The sequence below is a fragment of the Hemicordylus capensis genome, chromosome 3 (assembly GCF_027244095.1).
Source record: "Hemicordylus capensis ecotype Gifberg chromosome 3, rHemCap1.1.pri, whole genome shotgun sequence".
Lineage (NCBI taxonomy): Eukaryota > Metazoa > Chordata > Lepidosauria > Squamata > Cordylidae > Hemicordylus > Hemicordylus capensis.
In genome coordinates this window covers 286,707,184-286,731,892 of record NC_069659.1, presented here as the reverse complement: position 1 = coordinate 286,731,892, position 24,709 = coordinate 286,707,184, and the positions used below count along the sequence as shown (strand labels likewise).

The 24,709-nt window shown below is 46.7% G+C and overlaps 1 protein-coding gene and 2 long non-coding RNA genes across 11 annotated transcripts in view; 1 reads left to right on the top strand and 2 right to left on the bottom strand.

The window, feature by feature from the left end:
* Positions 1-24,709, top strand: part of LDB1 (LIM domain binding 1) — a 92,064-nt gene that overhangs the window by 46,671 nt on the left and 20,684 nt on the right. The window contains exon 1 of one of the 8 annotated variants that reach the window (XM_053309892.1): positions 3,468-3,604. The exons of 4 other annotated variants lie outside the window; for them this stretch is intronic. Coding sequence is in view for 1 of the 4 variants with exons in the window: in XM_053309889.1 (XP_053165864.1) it covers positions 4,187-4,202 (16 nt within the window). In the remaining 3 variants the exon portion in view is untranslated. Of the gene's footprint in view, positions 1-3,467; positions 3,605-3,792; positions 3,827-4,181; positions 4,203-17,052; positions 17,478-24,709 lie in introns of those variants that run through there. 3 more of the 8 variants (XM_053309893.1, XM_053309889.1, XM_053309894.1) reach the window with 3 other exon arrangements.
* Positions 26-3,280, bottom strand: LOC128350953 (uncharacterized). 2 transcript variants are annotated; one of them, XR_008319526.1, is made up of 3 exons: positions 3,026-3,280; positions 1,992-2,086; positions 26-252 (listed from the first exon to the last, which is right to left on the bottom strand). It is a non-coding gene; the product is annotated as an uncharacterized LOC128350953 (long non-coding RNA). The 2 variants fall into 2 exon arrangements; XR_008319525.1 differs by lacking the exon at positions 1,992-2,086.
* LOC128350954 (uncharacterized) lies at positions 14,506-16,975 on the bottom strand. The gene is made up of 3 exons (XR_008319527.1): positions 16,837-16,975; positions 15,930-16,032; positions 14,506-14,579 (listed from the first exon to the last, which is right to left on the bottom strand). It is a non-coding gene; the product is annotated as an uncharacterized LOC128350954 (long non-coding RNA).

Here is a 24,709-nt window from a genome sequence, read left to right as displayed (position 1 = left end):
AGACACTGTCAGTTTCATCCACAAGTTCTCATTTGTTAGAGCACTCATACTCTTTATTTTGCAATATCACCATTGCACAGAGCAGAGAATGGCCATAGAACAGACACAGAGAATTACATAGTGTTCCTTATTTTTGGACAGTATCACATTTCATGCATCCCTGCTGCCTCACTGCAGGTCTCATGTAGCATTTGAGAGATGTCTTCTCTTTTGGTACTGGATTTCCAAGGGTTCTGTATTAGAGGCAGCTCTCTGTCAAAATATAGAGGGATTAGGGTGGCTTTAGATCAGGGGCTGCACAACTCTGGCCCTGCTGCAGATGTTGGCCTACAACTCCCATCATCCTTGACCATTGGCCACTGTGGCTGGGGATGATGAGAGCACTGTTCCCTCTAAGGCATGCACACATGTGTGCACTCACAAGTTTTTGGATGACCACTCAGTTCATTTTAGATCCTGCTCAGGTTGAATCAGGAAGGCCCCACTCTGAATGCATGTGCGCACACACTGCCTTGATACTGCCGCCCAGAACAAAACTCATTCTGCACAGAGATGAAAAAAATTAGACGGACCACTGGATGGGAGGTTTAGTCTAAAAACAGCTGGAGTGCTGAAGTTGTGCAGCTCTGCTTTCGATCAATAATGCCATGCAAATATTTCAGAAAGACCAGCTCTGTAAATTGATATGCAGCTCAATCCTATGCATGTTTACGCAGGAGTAAGTCCACTGATTTCAACCAGGCTTAATAGGATTGCAGCGTCCATCTCTGAAATGAGAGGTGTGAGGGCTATATTCTTCCTGCAAGTCACATTCTTGCACTAGAAGCCTTCTACTTAATCCCTGATTTTATTTTATTTTATTTATTTATTTATTTAACATATTTTTATACTGCCCAAAACTTACGTCTCTGGGTGGTTTACAACAGGATTTTTTTTAAAGTAAAACATTAATTAAAAACAAAAACAAGGAATTTTAAAAACAAGAAATTTAAAACATAATTTAAAAATTTAAAACAATATTTTAAAAACAACATTAAAATAATCAAAACAATATCAGTTAAAAGCCTGGGTGAACAGATGTGTCTTTAAAGACTTTTAAAAAGTTGTCAGAGATGAGGAGGCTCTTATTTCACTAGGGAGCACATTCCAAAGCCTCGCACAGAGAAGGCCCGTCCCTGAGTGGCCATCAGACGAGCTGGTGGCAAAAGCAGACGGACCTCTCCTGATGATCTCAATGGGCAGTGGGGTTCATGATGAAAAAGACGTTCTCTTAAATACCCATGGCCCAAGCTGTTTAGGGCTTTATAGTTATGACCAACACCTTGTATTTTGCCCGGAAACATATTGGCAGCCAGTGTAACTCCTTCAATACGGAAGTAATATGGTCTCTCCTAGATGACCCAGAGACCAGCCTGGCTGCCGCATTCTGGACCAACTGTAGTTTCCGGACTACGTACAAGGGCAGCCCCACATAGAGTGTATTGCAATAATCCAGTCTGGAGGTTACCAGCAGATGTACCACTGTTTTGAGGTCGTCTGTCTCAAGAAACGGACACAGCTAGCGTATCAGCCGAAGCTGATAGAAGGCACTTCTGGACGCTGTCTCAACCTGGGACACCAAGGAGAGGCTTGGATCCAGAAGCACCCCTAGACTGCATACCTGTTCCTTCTGGGGAAGTGTGACCCCATCCAGAACAGGCAGATCAAAATCGTCTGATGTGTTTAGAACATTTGTGGTTATTCAACAATGAGGGAAAGGCACTCACCCAGGGGTGGCCTTTTCAGAAGGTGAAGTGAAAGTAGTCACCTCAGGCAGCAGATTATTTGGACACCAGCAAGATACTCTGCTGTCCCCTGCTTTTTAAAGGGAGAGAAGGGGAGGACAGTGCTTGCGGGGGGGGGGCACAGATGCACAGGGGCCTTGAGTCACTGCTTGTGGCTGTGAGCTAGAGAGATGTATGATGTGCAAAGATTCAAAAGGAGCAACTTACAGGACCCCATCAGTTGTGTACCAGTTGCATTTTGGTCTGTCAAGAAGTTGTTTGAGCCTCTGTTAGGAGGAATGGTGGTAATCTCAGACCTGGCACTGAAAACAGATTCCAAGGCTAACTTGGTGAGCAGTGGCACAAATTAAACCTAGTCACATGGGAGGATGTAACTAACCCTATAGTGTACAGTAAGAAAAGGGACCACTCCAGAACCTGGGACTGATAATTGGCGTTTTGAACAGGAGGATTCTACAATTCCTCTGAACACCATGATACCTGAGTACAACAGTATGATTGAAATATTCTCTGCTGCAGAAATGCAGTCCTTTGGTCTGCTTTAAACCAAATCCTGCAAAGAAGCAGGGGCTGGAGTGGCTAAATACCAATTTGCTATAATTATCTCCCCTCAAATACAGTTTGTTTAGTACAACTGCTTGTTGTTGTTAGTGGTTAACAAAATACCAGTTCCAGTCAGATTCTGTGCATGTTTGCTTGGAAGCAAGTTCTACTTAATTAAATAGGACCTGCTCACTTCCTAGGAATTTTTTAAAAAATAAATGATTGGAGCCATTCTTGCAAGAAACTTCGGATCAGAAATGCACACTTTAAGGTATTTCAGCACAGAAACATACACACCCCTTGTTTCATTGAATTAAAAAGAGCTGGGTTTGAGACTTGTGCAGAAAGGGTAGAATGAATACAACCTCCCAATTGTATTTTTAAAGTTCAATTTCAATCTGGGCATTTTTCACCTATTGGAATAATGACATTTTGAAGCTCGCCTTCCCACAGAAGGATCTTGCATCCCATTTAGAATGAGGGATTGTCGTTTGCTAGAAGACCCCAAGAGCTCCTTCCATCGTGAGAGAAGGCCTGCTGCTTCCTTGCAAAAGGTCTCTTTCCTATCCACAGCAACCCTGCTTGCTTAGGATGGGAGGCTGCCCCCCTTTTAAGGGGATGGCATCCTCTCCCGCCACAGCTTTCTCCCCTCTAGTCTTCCCGGCTGCCTTGCATCCCCTTTTCTCCCTGGGATTTACCTCTCTGTCTGGGTTTGCCTCTCCCTTTTGTTTTTCTCAGCCTAGGCATGGCAGATCCCTCCCTCTTTCATGCGATCAGAGCAGCCCCTGGAGCGGGGGGGGGAGTGGGAGGGTGGAGGAAGGGCCTCCTCCTTGGATAGCTTCTGGGCCTTTTTCTGAAAGGCACAGGGAGGTGTGTGTGTGTGTGTGCGTGTACGCGAGAGCGAGCGTGTGTGCAATAGCAGAGCCTCCTCCATACCCCAACAGAGGGCCTGAGACAGCAGCAGGAGCAGCCATTGTTCAGGGAAAACCTTGCAAACAAAGGACGGGCTTCCTCCTTTTCACCGAAGCCTTCCTGTTTCCTCCGGCTGCCTTTCGCTCAGCTAGGCCTCTCGGCCGCTCGCTTGCTCCGCTCCTGCCTCGTCCAGTTGCAACCCGGCTCTTACCTTTTATTATTTTCATTTTAAACTTTTCCTCTCTCCATGGCTGGGTGGGAGTAAGGCACCCGCGAGGAGGGATGTTCTGAGTTCCTGTCCTGCATTCTCCCACCTTCCCCCGCTCCCACCCCCGCAACAGCGACACTCCAGCAGTTCTCTCCAGGTAAGTCTCTGGGTCGCTGCTTCCACTCGGATCAAGTTTAGATAGATTCGGGTTGCTAGGAATGGTCGATGGCGGCGGCTTTCAATGGCTTCTTTCCGACCACGGGCTCTTGGATGGATGCAGCGGTAACGGGGTGGGGGTAGAGATCGGAACAGGTCTGGGATCCAGGAGGGTTTGCAAGTGGCTGTGCAGGATAGAAGGGCAACGCCAACTTCAATTGGGGTGCGTGACGATTTCAGATTACCTGGCTTGGGTTGCGTGTGAGTGGTGGTGGGGATCTCTCAGCGGGGAACTTGCTATTTCTCGCCTGTTGTTTTCGTGGGGAGCTGGGGTCCCCGGTTCCGGAGTCGGCAGGCGGTGCTGCTGGTGGGTGCTGCTCTCCTCGGAAGACAGTTGCAAGTTGCTCATTAAGGGAGAGGAGAGGAGGCGTCAGCGAGGTACCCTGGGCCAAGCGCCAGGGCCAGAAAGTTTCCTTCGAGGTGTCAGCTTGGTCAGTGAGTGGGCCGACGCAGGTCGCAGGGGCAGGTCGCAACTTCCAAGTCGCCAAGGCGGCCTTCGGAATGGAAATGGCAGGATCCCGGCATGTTGGAAAGCCATGGTGGGAATGGGCTTGGGGGTAGGCCCCTGGAGGTGTGCGGCACTAAGGGTCGCGTGTTGTCTTAATGGAGACCGTCCATCTCTTGCTGTCAGTCTGCACTGGCAGCAGCCTCTGTTGGCTTCGGATTATTCCCACACACACACACACCCCTCCCCGTTTCTTTCTTTAAGTCAAAATAGCTTCCCTCTGCTTGGTAGAGAGCTCCTTCCCCTGGAAACCCAGCTGCAAGTTTTTCCAGTTTTGAAGCTGCTCCTCTGGAACTAGGGCTGTTCTGGGGGATGGGAGACATGTTTGTGTCTCCAGAAGGTGCCTGTCAGAGTTGTAACCTGACAGGATGGAGGCTCTCTCTGAACTTAACCCAGCCTCCTGCTTAACTATTTTAAAGTTGGAAATTAATTTACCAAATATTTAGGTTTATGATGTGACAGTGCCTCCTGAAGTATGTGTGGGGTCTGTTTACATGTACCTCACTACACTTCTATAATTCTACTTGATATCCTTCAATCCCAACATGCTTTGCAGCACTACCTTGCCTTGAGGAGGAGGAGAAATGTACATTTGGTATTATTTCATTGACTGGAAGAGTCAGCCCCTTGCACACTTTTGTGTAATTCACTGCGATCCTCCTTGCATGCTAGAGAGCATATATAGCTAGCATCAGATGCTGGCTAATAATTCTGGACACTAGAGGGCTGCTGGTTGACTCAGGCCAGGGTGAAGAGATGAGGATATTGATCTAATGGGATGTAATGTTCAGTTGCACTTGAGTTTAAAATAAAGGCCTTGCACGGGGAAGGTTGGACATGCTGGATAGTTTTGAATTTGGTAGTGTAGTTCCATAGTCCATATTGCTGGCCATATCTTAATTTTATGTGAGGGCTACATTCTAAAGTGGTACAACATCAGGTTCTTCACCAACAATTGCTTCAAAAAAGGCCCTACACGCAAACATACTTTGGTATGCGCAGACACCAGTGCTTGGAGATTATGGGAGTTGTAATCATCAACTTTTGGGAATCCCTGTTAAAGAGAAAATGGACAGACACCACTAGAGAACTTGAATTTCCAGTCTGGTACCTCCCCTTGTTTCTTGCACAGAACAGTCCTCTGTAAAAGCAATGGTCAGATAAGGAAATTATTAAGATCTTTGTAAAGGCATGATTGACTACACAGGGCCCCCTATGCTACTTCATTGGGTGCCTGATCTCTAGATTCTAGTCCTAAGCTGATTATTATTTATTATCATTTATTTTAGGAAACTTACAGCAAATCATTGGAGTCCTTTGGACTTCTGTTGTATGTGCATAAAGTCAGTACTTGATGTGGAAGGTACAAGGCATGAGATGCTGCTTGCCTGGAAAATTTAGAGAATGGCTGCTGAGGTCAAGGGGCATCATCTGTCCTCCAGAAGTTTCCCCCTTCTGGGATGGCTGAGGCAGGGCTGGAATGCTCTTGCGTTAGCATGGTATTGGTCTGGGTGTTGGCCAGTGGATTACTGACCTGTTAACTTTTAAGTAGAGATTCCTAGGACTGCATTTCGTATTGACCACTGACACATTTGCATTGCTTTATCTCCTAAAATGATTATTTCAGAGCCCTCTGTGTTCCCTGTTGGGTCTACTGCTGATTCAGCACAGTACTATGTCTGTACTGTGACTGCATGCTGCCAGTCTGTCACAGTATAATCCTAAGCATGTTTACTCAGAACCAAGTCTCACTAAGTTCAGTGGGCATACTCCCTAGGTAGTGTATTTTGGATTGCAGCCTGACATTTTCTTCCCTTTTCAACTCACATGGGGGTGGAACCTTTTTTGCTAATCTGCCCCTTCACTCTGCAGCTGCCTGTGCCTTTGGAATTTTTTTTGGGGGGGGAGAGATTTCAGGGACATATTTTCAGGTGGCTGCAGAGAGACGGGAGGATCACTGAAAATTGCTGGTATTACATTAGTTTGGATGTTGGCAACTGTTTTCAAAGGGACTTACTCCCAGGTAAGTGTGACTAGAATTGTAGTCTCAGTCAACTCATTAATCTCTCCAGTTCTTTGATGTGACCAAGCCATTTGTAGCTTCTCTGTATGTTGCTGGATAGCTACTTCAGTCTGTTTGCAGAAGTATGCTAGCAAAGTGCTCACTGCATCTTGCCAAAGGAGATATCCAGTACTTTTATGCCACCCTTTTCCTGGAAAGGAACTGAAGAAGTCTCCCTGCAACTGATCTCTCTAGTCCTGTAATTGGTGGAAAGCTATAACCAGTTTTATAATTCTCCTTCAGGGTTCACTTTAATTCTTGGCAAGAGAATAGTGCAAAATTATGAAGTACCTAAAGATGAAAAATCTAATATGAAATGCTCAAAAGTGTTATTAAGCTGTGCATTTTCATCCTTTTTGGGAAATTGTCAGAGAACACTTTCCTTGTTTGCCCCTACATCCAAGGAGCCCATAAACTAATCCATGTACAGTTCCTGTTTTATCTCATCTTATATACTGTACCCAAATTGATCAAATGCTATACATGTATGCTTCAGAATAATCCAGTATGTATTATTGTATTTTGCTCCACATTGTACAATGATTTTTTTTTTAAAGTAAGTTTCCAATTCCAAGTTGATCACATATGTGAAGGCTACATCCATTGTTTTTGTGTCTTATGGTCTATGGTGAACGCCAACTTGCTCCGCATTTCATCTTTATAACTTTGTCTACTTGCTATGTATAGTAGAAGGTTTTCTGGTTATAGACAAGCTTTCCTTATTGCACTGGGAAGTTTCTTAACAGGTGATAGAAATGCCATGAATCTGGAACTTTTTGGAACTTGGAAGAGTGGATTATATTATTGTTTAACTAGCCGGACCCAATCAAGCATCACAGACTGAATTATAGGGACCTCTCAGCTCTAGTATCCTCTTTAACAGCGTCTACTAGGCTCCTTGGAGGAAGAGCGGGTTATAAAATGTTGTTGTTGATGATGATGATGATAATATTGTTCGCCGTTTCAGAAGAAGGTGCAGGACAAAACCACAAGTGATTAAGTTTAGGGTTATCTGTACCCAAGATAACTGTCTTCATTGCTCTGTCACACCATCACCACCTTTCTCTCACACATGCTTAGTACAGATTTAGATTCTTTCTGTAGCTTTTGGAAACTGATCTAATGGAAATGTGGCTTTTCATTGTGATTCTTTATTAAGACTTAGAATTCCACAGTAGAGCGTCCTAGCCCAGACTCTGCAGGCCCTTGGCACTGGAGTGAAAGCCTGCCACTCACTCTCTCACTGTGCTAGGGCCAACCCATGTGGGCTCATGGTTACACAACATTTTGTTGATCAAGCTGACAAGCACCATTTAAAAAGTACACAACGTAAACTTCATTCCATCTACTTCTTTGCCAAGGCCTTCCAGCTGTACAGAAGTATGTACTTTATGAAGTCATCTTCTCTTTCCTTGAATGTTACTTTGAATCAGAATCCATAAGGTTTAATTCAATCAGAATTTAGGATAGATTTGGATGTTATCAAGAAATCATGATAATGGATATACAGTTCAGAGTGAAAAAAACAGGTGTGCAATATCTATAGGGGTAGTTGCCCAGCTACTCCAGGGTAAGGTGTGAGCTCCAGGGGGTGGTACAGCTCATGCATTTTGGGGAAATGTCTGAAGAGGGAGCTGGAATATTATTCCTGAAGCATAAGCCACAGACACATCTGATTTGCTCTAACAATCACGCCACTGTAATTGTTTCTGTGGATTTTGAAATGAATAATATACTCACTCCTATTGAATTGGGAATTTACAAGACTGGAGCATCTTGGAATTCTAAACACTATAGCTTCCACCATAAACATTGGGAGAATACTGTCTTAGTGTCCTTAAGCCTCGTACTTGAAACTGCTTTTTGCTTTTCTTTTCTTTTAAAAAAGTGATCTAAGTTGCGAGACTTGTTTCGGGGTGAAGAAGCTTGGAGTATGCCCAGTTACAAGGCAAGATTAGTATGTTTTTGAGCCACATGTTCGAGAAACTTCCAATTCCAAATATTTGCTTATAGCAGACCAACAATCTGCCTTCTCTAGTATAATCATCATCATCATCTATATTGGGGAGGTGATCATGAGACACTCCAGCTATTGTTGAACTACACCCCCATGAGCTATATCTACTGTTCTCTGATCTAAGTCTACCAGCACACTACCCTTCCATGTGGTACACCTTCCTGTCCTACAGAGGGGTCTTTACACACCAGAAGGGCCCATGTGCCCAGTGAGTCTAGAAATGCTCTTTCTGCACAGGGATGTTTTCCTTCCACTTTTGCCACTAGGTAGGTAGGGCAAGCAAAGTGAGAATTGCTTGCTCTTCCTGATGACAGAGATGTTGGCGACTGCTTTGAAGGTTCAGTCAGACTAGCCTCCTTCAGTCTCAAGGGCCAGAGATCACACCTTGCACAAACTTCTGAGCAGCAGTCATTTGGCCTGTGAGAATGAAGTACAAGTTTCAAAGGGGCAGTGCAAATGGGCAATTCAGAATATTTGACCTCTCTCATAGAAATGTTCTCTGAAGCTGCTTGAGTCTCGACTGACTCCTCTGCAGCCTCAAGGTCTGTGTTGTTGCTGACCCCACCCATCATACTGACAGATTATTATTTATTATTATTATTTTTACATTTATATCCCGCTCTTCCTCCAAGGAGCCCAGAGCGGTGTACTACATACTTGAGTTTCTCTTTCACAACAGCCCTGTGAAGTAGGTTAGGCTGAGAGAGAAGTGACTGGCCCAGAGTCACCCAGCTAGTTTCATGGCTGAATGGGGATTTGAACTCGGGTCTCCCTGGTCCTAGTCCAGCACTCTAACCACTACACCATGCTGGCTCTCTTAATATTGAAACACCAGTTCACCATGTGTCTCTTGGTCATGCTAGGCTTCTGGTTTGTTGTACTGCCCCCCTTCCACAGAAGGGAGTACATATACGCATGCTGAAAGTTCTGTGTGGCTAAGATTCTGCTTACAGGAGAATGCCAGATTTTAGGTCTTATCACTGGACCTATGCTCTAGGCCAGGAATTCTCAAGGTTGGGTTCCCAGATGTTATTGGACTTCAACTCCCATAATCCCCAGTGACCTTTGGTTGGGAATTATGGGAATTGAAGTCCAGTAACATCTGGGAACTCAGTGTAGAGAATCCCTGCTCTAGGCCAGTGGATCCCAACCAGGGTTCCTCCAGATGTCATTGAATAAATTGTAGCTTGGGATGGTAAATTGTAGCTTGAGAGTTGTAGTTCAGCAACATCTGGAGGAACCCTCATTGGGAACCACTGCCCTAGGCATTACAAGTCTATGGTATTTGCCTAGACTCAATTAAGGTCTTAGCAGCTGTTCTTTCTCTGACTTGCTTCTAGGCTAGAGGCTCCTTTCAGAATGTTCTCCTGCAGGAAGCAGGTTTCAGTCATGTAACAGTCCTGCCATACCTGTCTCCCCCCCTTCCCCCACATAACTTCCTTTCTTCTATATCTGGATGCAGGTGGGGGCAGGGGATGATTTCCTCCAAAGCCCTTCCTGTCCTTTTTTTTTGCTTCTCTTCTCAGCCTTCACTGCAGGGACCCGTGAGGAGACTTGGAGATACCAGCTCGGTTGCTTTGCCTTCCTGACATCTCCTTCTACCTGTGTAGTTCTATCACAGAGTTTTGCCAGTATTCACCCCTCAGCAACAGAGCCTAGCTCCAGGGCTCAACCAGCCACAGCAGATTTTAACTAAATCTGAGGCGAGGCTAGATGGGGTGGGGGTGGGGGTGGCCAGCAGGCAGCTGGTCCTTTTGGTACGGGAGGGAGAGAGAGTGTTTGGGCATATGAGAAATAGAGCTAACACTAGCAATCTGTGGCATCCCTGAGCCTGCCCAGCTCACCTTTCCAATGTCACCACTTGGCAGGGCGAAGAGATTTGGAAGGGCAGCTGCTGCTACAGCAGCAATGGAGGCATAAGCAATAGCTGCTGAAGCAGCTCAGGGAATACCGTATTTCTTGCCTTCTGGTGCTGGCCCTCTTTCTCTCTTTCCTGTCTTTTTCTTGCCTTCCAGTGCTGCATTCCCCAAAGGGAGTCCTCATCAGGAGTTGACAGGTTTTGCCTAGGCTTGGTAGTGGGAGAGGCAGGGGCTTGTCTCAGAGGTCATACTGAGCTTTGGAGGCACCTGGAACATGCGATTGTGGAGGCAAGTATATAAGTGGCTTCTATAGTTCAGTGATTTGTCTCCTGGGTGTCCAGAAACTCTGCTTATAGGAACTGGGAGGCACAGTTTTCATAATGCTGCATATAATGTTGAGATGCCAGATTTTAAAATGTCAAGCACATGGCAAGCCAAAGTTACTTGTCCAGTTACATCTTCTCTTGCGGAAGATTCTGAAGAATTGCTGCACAAGATTTTTTGATCTTGGCAGCTTTGATTTGGATCCTTCTGTGTTTGATATTGAATTCTCCCTCGAAGTAGGAGGTCACGGCTCACAAAGGGTTAACTTCCACTCCTTGCTCCCGATAGACAGGAAATCTCAGGTGTTTTTCAAGTAGCTGAAGTCCGTCCCCCTTCTCCCAGCATGCTCAGGTGTGATTCCCCAGTTCCTGTTACATCTTCTCCTGCGGAAGATTCTGAAGAATTGCTGCACAAGATTTTTTGATCTTGGCAGCTTTGATTTGGATCCTTCTGTGTTTGATATTGAATTCTACTTTCCTTCTGAAATTGCTTAAATAAAACACTACCATGCTCCAGAGCAGGGGTGCCTCCCTCAAGAGGCAAACTGAGGGGACAAACTCAGGCAGCGATTGCAGGCACCCCATCTGCCTGCTGCAGGTCTGCTGCTTTCCCCATTTTTTCCCTGCTTCAGCATGCATCTGGTTTCGCCCTCTTGGGGTCCATTTGTTGCCACTGTTGCTCAACTCACTCACCCGTATGTTGTTTGCTATTGCGGTCTTCTCAGCACTGCACTTGTCCAATTTGTTTCCTCCATTCAAGCGTCCCACAGAAGAGTTCTTTCCTTAAAGTGACAAGAAAGGTTAGGGAGCTCCAAAGAAAGGACTATTCTGTTAGATGTTTGAATGGAGGAGATGAAGCTGGATGAGTGCAGCGCTGGGGAGGCAGCAGCAGTGAGTGAGGAATGGGCAAGTGAGCAAGTGGCAACAAGGATGGACTGGCCCTGAGTTCGTGGAACCAGATGCACATTGCTACAGCAAGCAGCACGCAGGCAGACAATCACAGAGCATGCCCCAGAAGGGGGAGGCCAGAAGTCGAAATCGACTTGATGGCACACATTACTTTACATCATTAACCAAAAGTATAGTCATTTGCCTGTGTCCATAAAGGAATAGTTGTAAAGCTGTGAATGGAACCTGGAAGGCCTTGGTCCCTTACTTCCCAAAGATCTTTTAGCTCTAAAGAGTCCTGCAGTGGATTCGCTCAGCTCTAACCTGCTGGGCTGCATTCTTCTCACAGAGCTGACAATGGAATTCAGGGATTCTGTAAGAACACAAGAACATCCCAGCTGAATCAGGCCCAAGGCCTATGTAGTCCAGCATCTTGTCTCACACAGTGGCCCACCAGATGCCTCTGGGAAGCCCACAGGCAAGAACTGAGGGCATGCCCTTTCTCCTGCTGTTGTTCCCCGCAGCTGGTATTCAGAGGCATTTTGCCTCTGAGGCTGAAGGTAGCCTACTGCCACCAGACTAGTAGCCATTGTTAGACCTGCCCTCCAAGACAGACCTTCTTTGTTGACTGGGCTCTCCCCATGCATTCATTATTAATATCTAGATTCGATATTAATATTTAGATAATGCTACATCTTGGCTGCCCCTTATCATCCATCTATCTATCTATCTATCTATCTATCTATCTATCTATCTATCTAATTTTCTAAGATGTACCCGTTGCTAATCCCATGTGTGGCAGCTCTCATGAGAGTTCACAAGCGAACTGCCAGGAGGAGGAAAGGAAAGCGGCGGCAGACAGAGAAAACAGTGGCGGCAGGGGAAAGAAAACTGTGGCGGCCGGGCAGGGGAAGAAAACAGCAGCGATGGTGGGGGGAACAGCATTGGCGGGAGAGAAGGCGGCAGCCAGGGTGGGGAACTGAGAGGGAGGGGGAAGGAGGCAGGGAGGCTCAGATGCTCTATGCCCAGGCCAGCTAGTATTATATAAATGTCTGTGACTCTGTCCTGTCCCAGTCTTCACCTACCACCGTTAATGAGGCTGCTGCTTTTTATGAAGCAAACCTCAGCAATGGACACAGCCCTTTCTCTGCCTCCTTCTTGCAGCATGGTAGCTCTTCTGGAACAGGGTGAATGCACAACTCCTTGGGGAGACTTTGGGAAGCTAAGCTTAACTGGGACACATTGAGATTAAAGGGAGGGTTGCATCTGGCAGGCAGGTGTGCAAAGTGCATCTGCCCTGTATTCTGATACTGGATATGCAGTCTGAACTGACTACAGCTCTGTAGCAAGATACTCTCTAGCACTCTTGGATTCCCACATTAAGACAGGAAGCTAAAAAGGGTTCTAAACCTATGTCTGTTCCTTTTTAAAAATGAAAGTTCTGCAAAAGTTGATAAAGCATTGAAGGAATGTTAAGACAACCCACATCTGTCCCCAGATGCTAGTGGAATGCTACCAGTCCTATGTTGTAAGGCAGGCATTTGTGCAGCACCACAAGAGTTCCAGGTGCCATATACTGTCAAGTGGTCCTGCCTCCCCCTGCCTCCCCACCACTGCCAGTTAAGCTCTCCTAGGGCCCTACCTATGGACATGGGTAATAGAGAGGAGTATCAGTGTGTGTGTGTGAGGGAGAGAGGGGGGATGTTACATTGGGTTCACTGTGGAATTAAGTTATAGGGAATTGGTCTTTGTGTGTTCACACAGTGTTCTTGGCTGAACTATAGGGAAAGGGGGTTTGTAGGAAAGCACCCCACTTAAATAGGTGTGATGGACTGTGCTGGTCTGTACACAGGTAGTTCAGGATTAGGCGAATGGTGTAACTGATCTGGTAGGAAGGTTAAGTCATGTGACACTTGTTTCCCCTAAGCATTTGTTTCTGGCATCCTAAAATGAAAGTATTTGCCAAAGTAAATAACTTGCCTTGGTTTTTCTTTTTCTTTTTAGTCACAGCTGTTTACTCTGATTTAGTGAGAAGTACTTACACTCTGGAAGGGGGCGTTAGGCTTCCATGGAATTCATGTTAACTTTATTAGTGCATCATCCTGTCAAAACAATACGAAGGAGTAACTAAACCAGCCAAGAAAATCTTGTTCCTTGCAAGCATCTTTTGGCATGAGAGAGGGCAAGCAGGATTTCAGTTTGGTCTGCTTGGAATGATGTGACGGGGTGATTCCTCACAACATCATACTAGGTGACGGTGGGAGAGATGCCCTGGCACCCTTTGCCCTCCCTCGTATACATATCCTCTCCTAAGAAGTCTTCATGTTCCCCTCCCTTCCATGAGTCACAGGGAAATAGTGCAATACCCACCCACCCTGAAATCCTGCTTGTGCAGGCCTGTTGGGGTGCAGGGCTCTTTGGGGGGCTGTGGTGCCATCCCTGCTAGAAGAAGCACTGGCATGGCATGGCATTTCAAGGGATTTAAATACTGTCTCCATGCCAAAGGTACGTGGAGCACTCTGAAAATACACGATTGCACTCTGCACGCCCCCTTCGAGATCGTGGCCAATTGCAGCCACTCTGCTGGTGTGTTGGCACTTTGCCCACAGTCTGGCTGCGGAGCTTGCTGGGATCGGCCTTGGCAGCTAAGCACCAGGGAGGGGCTCCTTTCTCCTGGAACTGGAGGTTGGCGGGCTGCGGTTTGACAAACGTCTGCGGCGCGATTCAGTTTCAAATTGAAACCACGAGTTCTCCAACCTCCGGTTTAATGTTACGTATGAACTGGGCCATAGTGTGTCTCTTCCTAAATGAATTCATTCGGTATCACTTGTCCCTCCCCTCCAGGTGAATCATTACTTCTGGGATCCAGTTCTAGGATGCCATATATGAGAACTATTCCTCCCAGCATATTTTGTTCTTAAAGGGGCTGTTGCACGGCATTGTGCTCTAGGGAAGATAAGTGCCAGTTCTCAATTGTTACAGATGCCTGACAGCACTTTCACACCATTGGGAATGTGCTGATTAGCTGTCTTGTAGTCAAAGAAGGCAAGCATATATTGAAAAGTTCATTGGTTGATTGCAACAACCCATTGTGTGAATTGGCTTAGTGACCAGGCCACTTGACTACATTCTTGGAGACTGAGTTTCAGTTGCATTTAAAATTGGTTTAAGCATATAATACAACCCTCTCTGGCTTGGACCACTGCACAGTGTCAGGAGTTGTATCTTCAAATGCAGAGCAAAGCGTTCCTTCATGTTGAAGCTAAAATGTTAGGGAGAAAGATACTGGATTAACTTTTTTCCTGATGTGCTTGCTTTCCACATGCAGGGATGTTTATTTGTTTTTAATAAGGAAAGCATTCAAATATGTAACCTACCTGCATTCTAAAATGTTTTTTTCTGGATGTTTGAACGTATGAAACTGCCTTATACAGAATCAGATTGTTGGTTCATGAAGCTCTGCATTGTTTATACCAATTGGCAGCTCTTGGGTCTCAGATTTTCCCAACACTATCTGGAGATGCCAGGGATTGAGCCTGGAACCTCCTGCATGCAGAGCAGGTACTCTGCCACTGATTATTGATGTTGGTCTTCAATTTAACCAGCTATCAATGTGTGCTGCGGTTTGAGAGTTGAAAGATGGTTGAATATGACTGATAAATGGACCCTGTTTGCAAAGAATTATGTGCAGTGCATGATGGGAAGTTTTGGACTTTTGCAGTACCACCGCCTGGAAGTATGGTGTCGAAACAGCTGTGAGAGTATTTTAGTCCACGTCTTTCACTCCTAGGGAGGAGCATTGCATGTCCTGGGCATGTCCACCCCAACTCAGCTCAGTCATTTGACATATTCTTGCTAGTTCTAGAACCTGAAGTACTGTCCTTGCTTCTTGGACAATGTGGCATCTCCTCTTGCCTCAATCTGAGAACCACATTTAAAAATTGAATCAATGGGCTCATCATCATCATCATCATCTTTATTTGTTAGCTGCACCATAACAAACTGTTCTGTGGATGGCTCACAACACAACATGAAAATATGAAATAAAAACTCAGAGCACATTAAATCATAACAGACCAAAATGGGGGAAAAAAATAGAATACAAAGCAATTTTATAACTCATTAAAGCAAAACTCTTTAAAAATCAATTAAAAATTAAAAGACCTCAGTGAACAAAAACTGATGTCTTTACCTGATGTCTAAAAGAACAAGGTGATGAAGCCAGGTGAACCTCACTGGGGAGGTTATTCCATAAATGTGGTGCAACCCCTGAAAAGGCCCTCTCCCTAATAGCCACCTGCCTCACCTCATTTGGCAGGGGCACTCGGAGGAGGGCCTCCAAAAAAGATCTTAAAGTCCAGGCTGGGGCATAGTGGGCAAGGCACTCTCTCGGGTGTCCTGGCCCCAAGCCATTTAGGGCTTTAAAGGTTAAAACCAGCCATTTGAATTTGGCTCAGAAATGGACTGGGAGCCTATTTTAACTTGGGTGTGGGTCCACCAGCCAGTATTCTTTCAACTTAAGCAGATCATATGCCTGCCAGACCTAATATCCCCACAAACCTAAGTTTAAACTTGATTTAGACAAGAGACTAGGCAGATTAAAAATACATACAGAGTTTCATATAGCCTGGTCCGGGTCTTGTCTTGTGCTTTGGCCTCTGTGCATGCAGAGGTTACATCAGCATGGCTTCCATTCAAGTTGAGGATTGCAAATGCTGCATGAATAAAGGAGCTTTTAAATATTGTGCTGTTGACTGTCCTGTCAGGGGCATAGCAAGGTTGGAGTGGGCCTGGGGACCAGATTTTAAAACGGGACCCTCACTGCTGATTAACAAAGGAGACATTCAACCATGTAGTGCGATCCTATGTATGTTTTCTCAGAAATCCTAACAAAAGTTTGCTTCCAGGTAAGTGTGTGGAGAATTGCAACCTCAGGTAGCAAATCTAACCACATTTAGCTGGAAGTACATTTCACTGAAACCTAAAGGACTTTGTAATTTTCTGTCATGAAACAAGTCACTTATAGAATTTTTGATGGTTTTTTATTTTAAAAATATTAAAAATCAACAATTTGTCCAATCCACTTCAATTTAAATATATATATTCCTCCCACCCTGCCCTATATCTCTGCTCAATACCAAACCCCTGTGCCAAGTCACTCCAGGTGATCTAAAGGCTGGGGCAGATAGGGGTTTTGTTGTTGTTGTTGTTGTTTAAAATGAAGGCAAAGGGCAGATTCTTCCATATGGGGATGGAATGATGGTCTAAAAGGGGACTTCAGTTCCAGACAATTTTGGAATGTTCTGCCATGAAACAAGCCACTTATAGGACTTCTTTGATGATTTTTTTAAATTTAAAAAATATTAAAAACTAGCCAATTCCTGAGTCTCTGAATTAAATATTCAGAGTCTTCTTAATCTGCCCTACATCCCGCTCCCTTATATTAAAACCCTATGGCAAGCCAATCCCTAAATATCCAAGGAGGGGGAAATAACCACAAAAAGGAAATCACATCCTACCTCCATTACTAAGCCTGAGGAGTCAAAAGCTGGGCAGAGCTGTGGTGGGCAGGGGCAGCCAGCACTGGCCATCCTCCCTCCCTCCTTCCTGCCTGCCTGTCAGCACTGGAGTTCAGGCTTCAGGGAGGCCTGCACGGAGGCCTCTCTGGAAGCTCTGCCCACCCACTGAACAGCTGAGAGGCGGAGACTGAAGGAACTGCCGCAGCTTGCAGGTGGCTTTGCTAGCCTGGCCAGAGCAGGAGGACTAGCAGGAGAGGGGGCCAGCAGGCAAGGGGGACTGGTGAGGGGGCTTGGGGGCCCCCAGGCCCTGTGGGCTTAGGGACAATTGCCCCCCCTTGTCCAACGGGCCCTATGCCCCTGTGTCCTGCCTTGTCCTTGGTTGCTGGCAAGACTGGTCTGCGGGATCTCTGAGAGTTCTGAGGGAGCAGAGCTTTCTAGCTGAGCTCTTTTATGTCCCTTGGCCCCAACTACCTTTCTTAGGCTCCACCCCTCTGCTACAGAGGGTGGATCCTTTATGGGGCAGCCCCCTGGGCCTGGAGCAGAAGTGTCTGCTATCTCACCGCTGCCTCTGAGTTCCCTTCATCAGCAAGCAGGCACAGAAAGGTGAGAGTCTCCTGATACATCTGAGTCCAACCCCTTGGGTGAGTCTAGGTAAAGGGGGACCATCTTTGGGGATCTGCATTCGGGTGCTCATTGCCCGGTTCATCCTCTCCAGTGGGGTCTGGGGGCTGCCCTTCATCAGCTGGTGTTGGTGCTGGGGATTTGCCTGGCAACTCCCTCAGGATCCGAGTCTTGACTGTCACTTGCAATCTGGGCCATGCAAGCACGTGAACTAAAGAAACAAGCATTTGAGCCGTTTGCAGTTAGTGAGCAGGGAGTCCCCAAACTCCCAAGTTCAAGAGCCAAATTTCAGTGTAATAAACCAATACCTTGTGTCTGGAGTACAGTTGAGCAAGTTAAGGAAAGTAGGCAAATCTGTAAGCTTTGTGCAGTCTGGACTGTGGTAGGTTGTTGATGGTGAGATTGAACCCACTGTGGGTAGTGCTGTGGTAACTAGGAGTATCCTGGCAAGCAGAAGAGAGACCTATGGAGAAAGAGGAAAAGGGAGAGGGGAAGCCACTCAAACTCTCAGCCATAAAGATGATTGCTTAAATAGGTGTGGGTAGCCCACACAAACCGCAGTCTTAATCGGACTGAGTAGAATGCGTAAAGTCTTAGGGCCTGGTTCATTAAAAACTATATACAACTGGTATGCCAAAAAGTTTTAATGTAGCAGTAAAACAAAAAGAGTATGTTGTGAAGCTGGTAGAAGCCCTTCATCCCATTCTACCTCTCTGTGCACTGGGAGGGAAGCCTACGTCAGCTGGTCGGCATCTCTCCACCCCCCACATTGTTACTCCTCCCACCACTTCCTAAAATATGTCCTGGCTCTTTGGCATATGAAGGCTCCAGTTAAGTGGAAAGGTAGGTCACCCTGGGACTGGTAGCACCTTCCCAGTTTCTAGGCTGCTGGTGCTGGAATATAAATAGGATAGCGCTATTTTGTGTGGTACCAACACAAAAGGAGGAGGAGGTCTCAAAAAATCAAGAGTGAAACAATAAACTAAAACGTTAATCAAAAGGCATACTAAAAAAACAAATGAGTCTGTAATCTATCTATCTATCTACCTGTATAATTCACTAAGATGTAGAGGTAAAGTGTGCCGTCAAGTCTATTTCGACTCCTGGCGCCCACAGAGCCCTGTGGTTTTCTTTGGTAGAATACAGGAGGAGTTTACCATTGCCTCCTCCCACGCAGTGTGAGATGATGCCTTTCAGCATCTTCCTATATCACTGCTGCCCGATATAGGTGTTGGGAAACATACCAGCGGAGATTCGAACCAGCAACCTTCTGCTTGTTAATCAAGCATTTCCCCACTGCACCACTTAAGATGTACCTGTGGTTAATCCTATGCGTGGCAGCTCTCGCAAGAGTTCATGAGCAAGTTGCCGGGAGGGGGAGGGAAAGTGGCAGCTGGGGGGTGGGGTGGAGAAAGTGATGGTGATTGGGGGTGGGGGGGAGGAGAGAACGTGACGGTGGCTGGGGAGGGGGAGAGAAAGCGGTGGGGGCCGAGAACGAGGGGGGAAGGAGGGAAGAGAAAAAAGGGACAACTAGGGGCACAGATGCTCTGCACCCAGGCCCTCTAGTAGTATGATAAATAACAATTGATTTAGCAGACTGCAGTCAATATCTACATGTGTAATGCAAATAAATACATCAATCAGTATGTTCATGTGATGAGATTTCTGAATAATAACTAATTTTGATACTGTATATAAATGTATCTTATATAGTGTATCAAGTCATACACACAAATTATGATTCTGTGTGGTACATTGAACATTACACAAGCCCTGCTGTGGGGAAGTGTTTTTCAGGGGCAGCCGTATGACAGCTGCAATGTATTAACTTGGGGGTTCTCAAACTTGTTGGACTAGAACTCCCATAATCCACCACCACAATGGTTTTTGGCCCATCTGGGAACCCACATTTGAGCACCCCTGTATTAAATGGCTCTAAGCAAATTGAGAAGCACCAAATGTGCAGTGGATGAGCAAACTTTGAAGCAAGTACCTAGACTCATCAATCAATTTGTTTTAGCTTGGCCTAAACCAGCACGAAAGCCACCTAATGGTGCAGTGGGGAATTGACTTGCCTAGTGAGCAAGAGGCTGCTGGTTCAAATCCCTGCTGGTATGTTTCCCTGAATATGGGAAACGCTTATATTGGGCAGCAGCGATATAGGAAGGTGCTGAAAGGCATCTTCTCACACTGTGTGGGAGGAGGCAATGGTAACCCCCTCCCCCCCTATTCTACCAAAGAAAACCACAGGGCTCTGTGGTCGCCAAGAGTCGATACCGACTCAAAGGCTCAACTTTAAACCAGCACGAAGACTCCTATTTTGGAGTTGCCTTGGAAGCTGGTTGCTGAGCCAGCCAAAGAAAGGCATTTCTGCATGCAGCACATAATTAACTTACAGAATTCACTACCACAAGATATGACGACAGCCACTAGCTTTGAAAAAGCCATTGGCTTTAAAAAGGGTTGAAACAAGTTCATGGGAGATAAGTCTGTCAACAGCTGTTAGCCATGATACGGGTGGTGTATACCTCTGAGGACAACCAGTGGATGGGGCTATCCTCTTTATGCCCTGCTTGTCTGCTTCCAGAGATGGCTGGCTGGCTGCTATTGGAAACAGAATGCTGGGTTAAAAGGACTTTGATCTGACCCAGCAAGGCAATGTTGATGTTCTTGCTATGGAGGGTAATGCCCCCAGCTGCATTGTAACTAAGCTATGGGGCTGTGAGAAGTCCTTTCAAATTGTTACCAGTGCCATCTGCAGATTTCAGGATAGGGTATCTAGGGAGTTCATCTTCCCTCCTTGTTCTGTCATATCTTCTGTCATAATATCCCCTTCTTCTTCTTCTGTTCCCTCATTCCTTGTAAAGCACCAAGTGTTTGGGTAGCACCATATACTTATTGTTAGCCCTGCCCCAAAGAGGGCTTTACCTAGTCATTCTTCCATGGAGGGATATAGTGTGCTGAAGTGTGTTGCCGGTTGTTGTGAAGGATAACTAGGGAAGGGAACTCTTCTCCCGTGCCTTGCCTTTCTTGTTGCATTCAGTGTGTTTGTGTTACAGGAAAGCAATTTAAATGTCTGGCTCAAACTTCTGCCTTGGAGAAGAAGCAAACAAAGCAGTGGGTTTCCAAGGGAGGCTGGAGAAATATGATAAAATATGCTACATGAATCCCTGTCAGGGATGGTTTAGATATTAAGCTATCCTAGTCCAAGGGGTCTTTAGACATCCCCTTAGGACCTTGATCCTGTGATCTCTGACTTGCGTTGTGCGGCTGCTGCCAGAAATCCTCTCCCTGCATAAGGCTTTAAAACCATGGAGATAGTTTCTGGGCTGGTCCTGTTTAAAATACCTCCTCCTTAAAGGTTTCCTCTGCACTACTCTGGCTACAGCCTCACGTAGATGATGTCACGCTGTGTCCTGGCCTGGCTTGCAGCTGCCTTCCTTACTAGAGAGCCTGGAAGAGGCCATTTGGGCAAGCAGATTCATTTGGCTACCGGGAGGCTTGGACGTTTCAGGATTGTTGGTCCACTTGCTAGAGAGGGAGGGATCTTTGGGGATGGCAAGTGGAGATTCTGAAAGTCCAGAAGAGTCAGGCTGAGTGTTCCTCTTGGTCAAGCTGGACCAAGTTAGGTTTGCAGCCAGCCTGGCAATCTACGTTACTCACCCAGCAGCAGATGGTGCCTGTCAGGGGATGCTGGGAGGGGAGGAGCAGGGCGGTTGCCTCGGTGATTTCTCCATCACCACAGCAACGGAAAGGTCACCCAGAGGGTCTTTCATGCTCTCCCTTCCTGTGCACGAAGCGCTGAGATCTGCTGGAGAACGGTGGGATTGGAATGAGGGGGTCTGCTGGGCGGGGCACAGTGGGCAGAGGGATTTATAAGGGTGGCAGGCTGAATGGAAATGATTTGGAGGATAACTTCCCACCCCAGCTACTTTGGGCTGCAGCAGGATTCTCTTCCAAATGCTGCTAGCCAGATGGCGTATAGGTCAAACGTGCATGGTAGGGAAACAGATCCTGAAAATTGGGTTGCTGCATCCTCCTCCTCCTCGAGAGAGAGAGAGAATAACGGAGCCATTGCATGTATTCCTGTGGCAGCTGATTTTAAATAGATGCAAAATGAGAATTGCCCACTTGTGCAACATATCTTTATCAAAGCACATGTTGTTTTTTGACTGGTCCTGTGCTTTGTCTCTTCTTGCATCCAGAAGCTTAGGGTGCTGAAGGAACTGCCAGTCTGTGCTGCACCTAGCAGCCCTGTACAATTTGCCCTCCATGGAGGGAGGCAGAAGGGGAAGGCACAAGTGCGTGTAGCCTTATTCCCGTGTCATGGCCAAGATAGAGAGATGCTCTATGTGCACATACAGGTCTGTACACACATACCTATAGCTACTCACACAAATGCATGTACAGCTGTACCCTGCCTTTCAGGTTTACTTCTCAAATGAAGGCACATACAGTCATTCACATAAAAACGTGTACATGTGTCAAGGCACCTGAATGCACCTCTAGCATAATGTCTGAGTAGGACTTCTGTTTATGTGACCCCACATGTTTAGTGAACACGTGGAGGGTGTGTGTGATGCACATTGGCTCTGTTCCCCCCACCAACCATCCGTGTGCTCCGCATTTGTGTGAGAGGTGTATACAGTGTTCTGTGGTCGTCCCAGTCGTGTGGAGGAGCCCTGTATACATATTGCTGTCTGCTCCTAGGTCCCTTTCAGATGAACACGGAATACACAAGTGTCAGTGGATGGGGCCAGTGTGCATTGTCTTCCAGTGAACGCATAGTTGGGATATGTGCATCCCCCTAGAGAAGCGAAACTGAAACAGCTATCACCAGGGTATCCTGTACACATGTGGCCGTTAGTTCTGTGGCAAGTTGCTTCTTGAGCTAGGGTGATATAAGAGTGTTGGATTAGGAGACCCAGGGTTGAATCGCCACGCAGCCATCCAGCTCATTGGGTGACTTGGGCCAGTCGCTATCTCTCAGCCTAATCACAGAGTTGTTGTCAGGATAATGTAGTTGGGGGGAGGAAGAACCTTTTGGCACCACTGTGATCTCCTTGGAAGAAGGCTGGGATAGAAACGTAACTGACTTCCGTTTGAGCACCTTTTCCCAGAGTAGCAACCTGCTGTGTGGAGAAAGCCATCTAAGCCGTACAATTTGTGATAGTGGGGCATGCATGCGGAAGGTCCCAGGCACAATCTCTGGCATGTCCAGGTAGGGCTGGGGAAGCCTCCTGCCTGCAACCCTGGAGAGCAGGGCTTCACAACTTCAGCCCTCCAGCTGCTGTTGGACTACAACTCCCATTGTCCCTGACTATTGGCCACTGTGCCTGGGGATTATGGGAGTTGTGGTCCAACCAGCTGGAGGTCCAAAGTTGTGCAGTCCTAGTGTAGATAATACTGACCCATGAGCCCATGTCTGACTCCGTATAAGGCAGCTTCCTATGGCAGCATGAACCCCAGACATGTCTAGTACAGACAATTCCTTGGTGACTCTTCTGCCCTTGTGAATGTGGGGGAAGGAGCAGTTGTGTGGTAGCACAAATTTTCGGCTACGTTAAAGAGCCCCGAATACCTTTGAAAATTGTTGACATTTTTGCATATTGTAGGTAACTTCCCACTTCTTGGCTCTCTTATATTTCATCTGGTATTTTCAGGCTTTTGCTACTTGACTGGGCAGAGGGCTCTCAAATCTCACGTGTTCCCCGCTGATGCATGTGATGGTGTGTCTATGACACTTAGGAGAAAGTTCCCAGCTTGAATTAAGTACTTGGGGCCAGAGTGGGGTGGGGATGGGGAGGTGTTTCACTCAGACACAACGGCACCTGCCTGGGTGGAACTGGTTTTTCCTGCACAGCAGGGGTTGCTGCTGCTGCATTGGTGATTCTTCTTCTGAGGAAATGAGACCTTGATCTTCTGATTCAAAGAAGGGGGCCAAAGGAAGAGGGAAGAAAATGGACTGTAACTCTGTCATAGGGCTGGGGCAGTGGGGAACATAGGAAGGTGCCGTCTACCGAGTCAGACCATTGGTCCATCTAGCTCAGCATTGTCTACGCTGGCTGGCAGCGGCTCTCCAAGGCTTCAGACAGGAGTTTCTCCCAGCCCTACTTAGAGATGCCAGGGAGTGAACCTGGGACCTCGTGCATGCAAGCCTACAGATGCTTTTCCACTGAGTGACGGCCTCCTCCCCAGTATGTCTGTCAGTAGAACGCAATGAGGTGGCAGAGGAGATTGATGAAGTAGCCAACAGAGCCCTCTACTCCCACTTGCTGGTTGGCTGGAGAGATACTTGCTGAAATCATGCTTGCATTTCACAGCACTTTGATTGCGTTCTGGAATTTACCGCTTCGTCAGTTATTACACATTACTGCCATTTACACATGATGTTTTTCCTGTTTTAAATGTCACCGGACCTCTTGCAGGTAGTGTGAGGGGGGGGGAGTGAAACACTCCCCACTCCCACCCCACCCGTGCTTACCCTGGATGCTGGGTCACTGAGCCCGTGACTCAGCTTGGATGAGCTGCTTCCTGCATTGTTCCCCCTCCCCACCCGCTCTCCGGTGCATACATGCACCTTTTGAAGGACACCCCCACCCCACCCCGAGCAACAGCATCAGTGGCAGTGAGAAAAATGGGTGGATGAGTAATCGCAGCAGAGGTGAAACTGTCAAGGTTTCCCCAGGCTCTTCTGAGTGTGGGGGAAATGTTAAAAATAAAAAAGAAGCAATTGCTCAGTGTGTACAACTCTATGGAGGGGAAAGGGTGTGGAAAGGACTAAAAATAGGCTTTGGGTAGAATGCATCTGTTCACAGGTGACACAGTCAGCTCAAGAAGGCTGAAATGTTATTGTATTATTATTGTTCCTGCATGGCCAGCAATTCAAAGCAAACATTTAAAATGGCATTTTTGTCTTTTACTCATGCACACCAACCGTGGGGGAGAGGTTCAAAAGCGATTCAGCAGGCTGGGAACAGCAGCCAGCGTGGTGTAGTTGTTAGAGTGCTGGACTAAGACTTAGGGAGACCCAAGTTCAGATCCCCATTCAGCCATGAGACTTGCTGGGTGACTCTGGACCAGTCACTTCACTCTCTGCCTAACCTACTTCACAGGGTTGTTGTGAAAGAGAAACTCAAGTATGTAGTACACCGCTCTAGGCTCCTTGGAGGAAGGGCGGGATATAAAATGTAAAATAAACAACAACAACAATCTTTTTGTTGAGGCTGTCTTCGGGCAGATGCTGGAATGG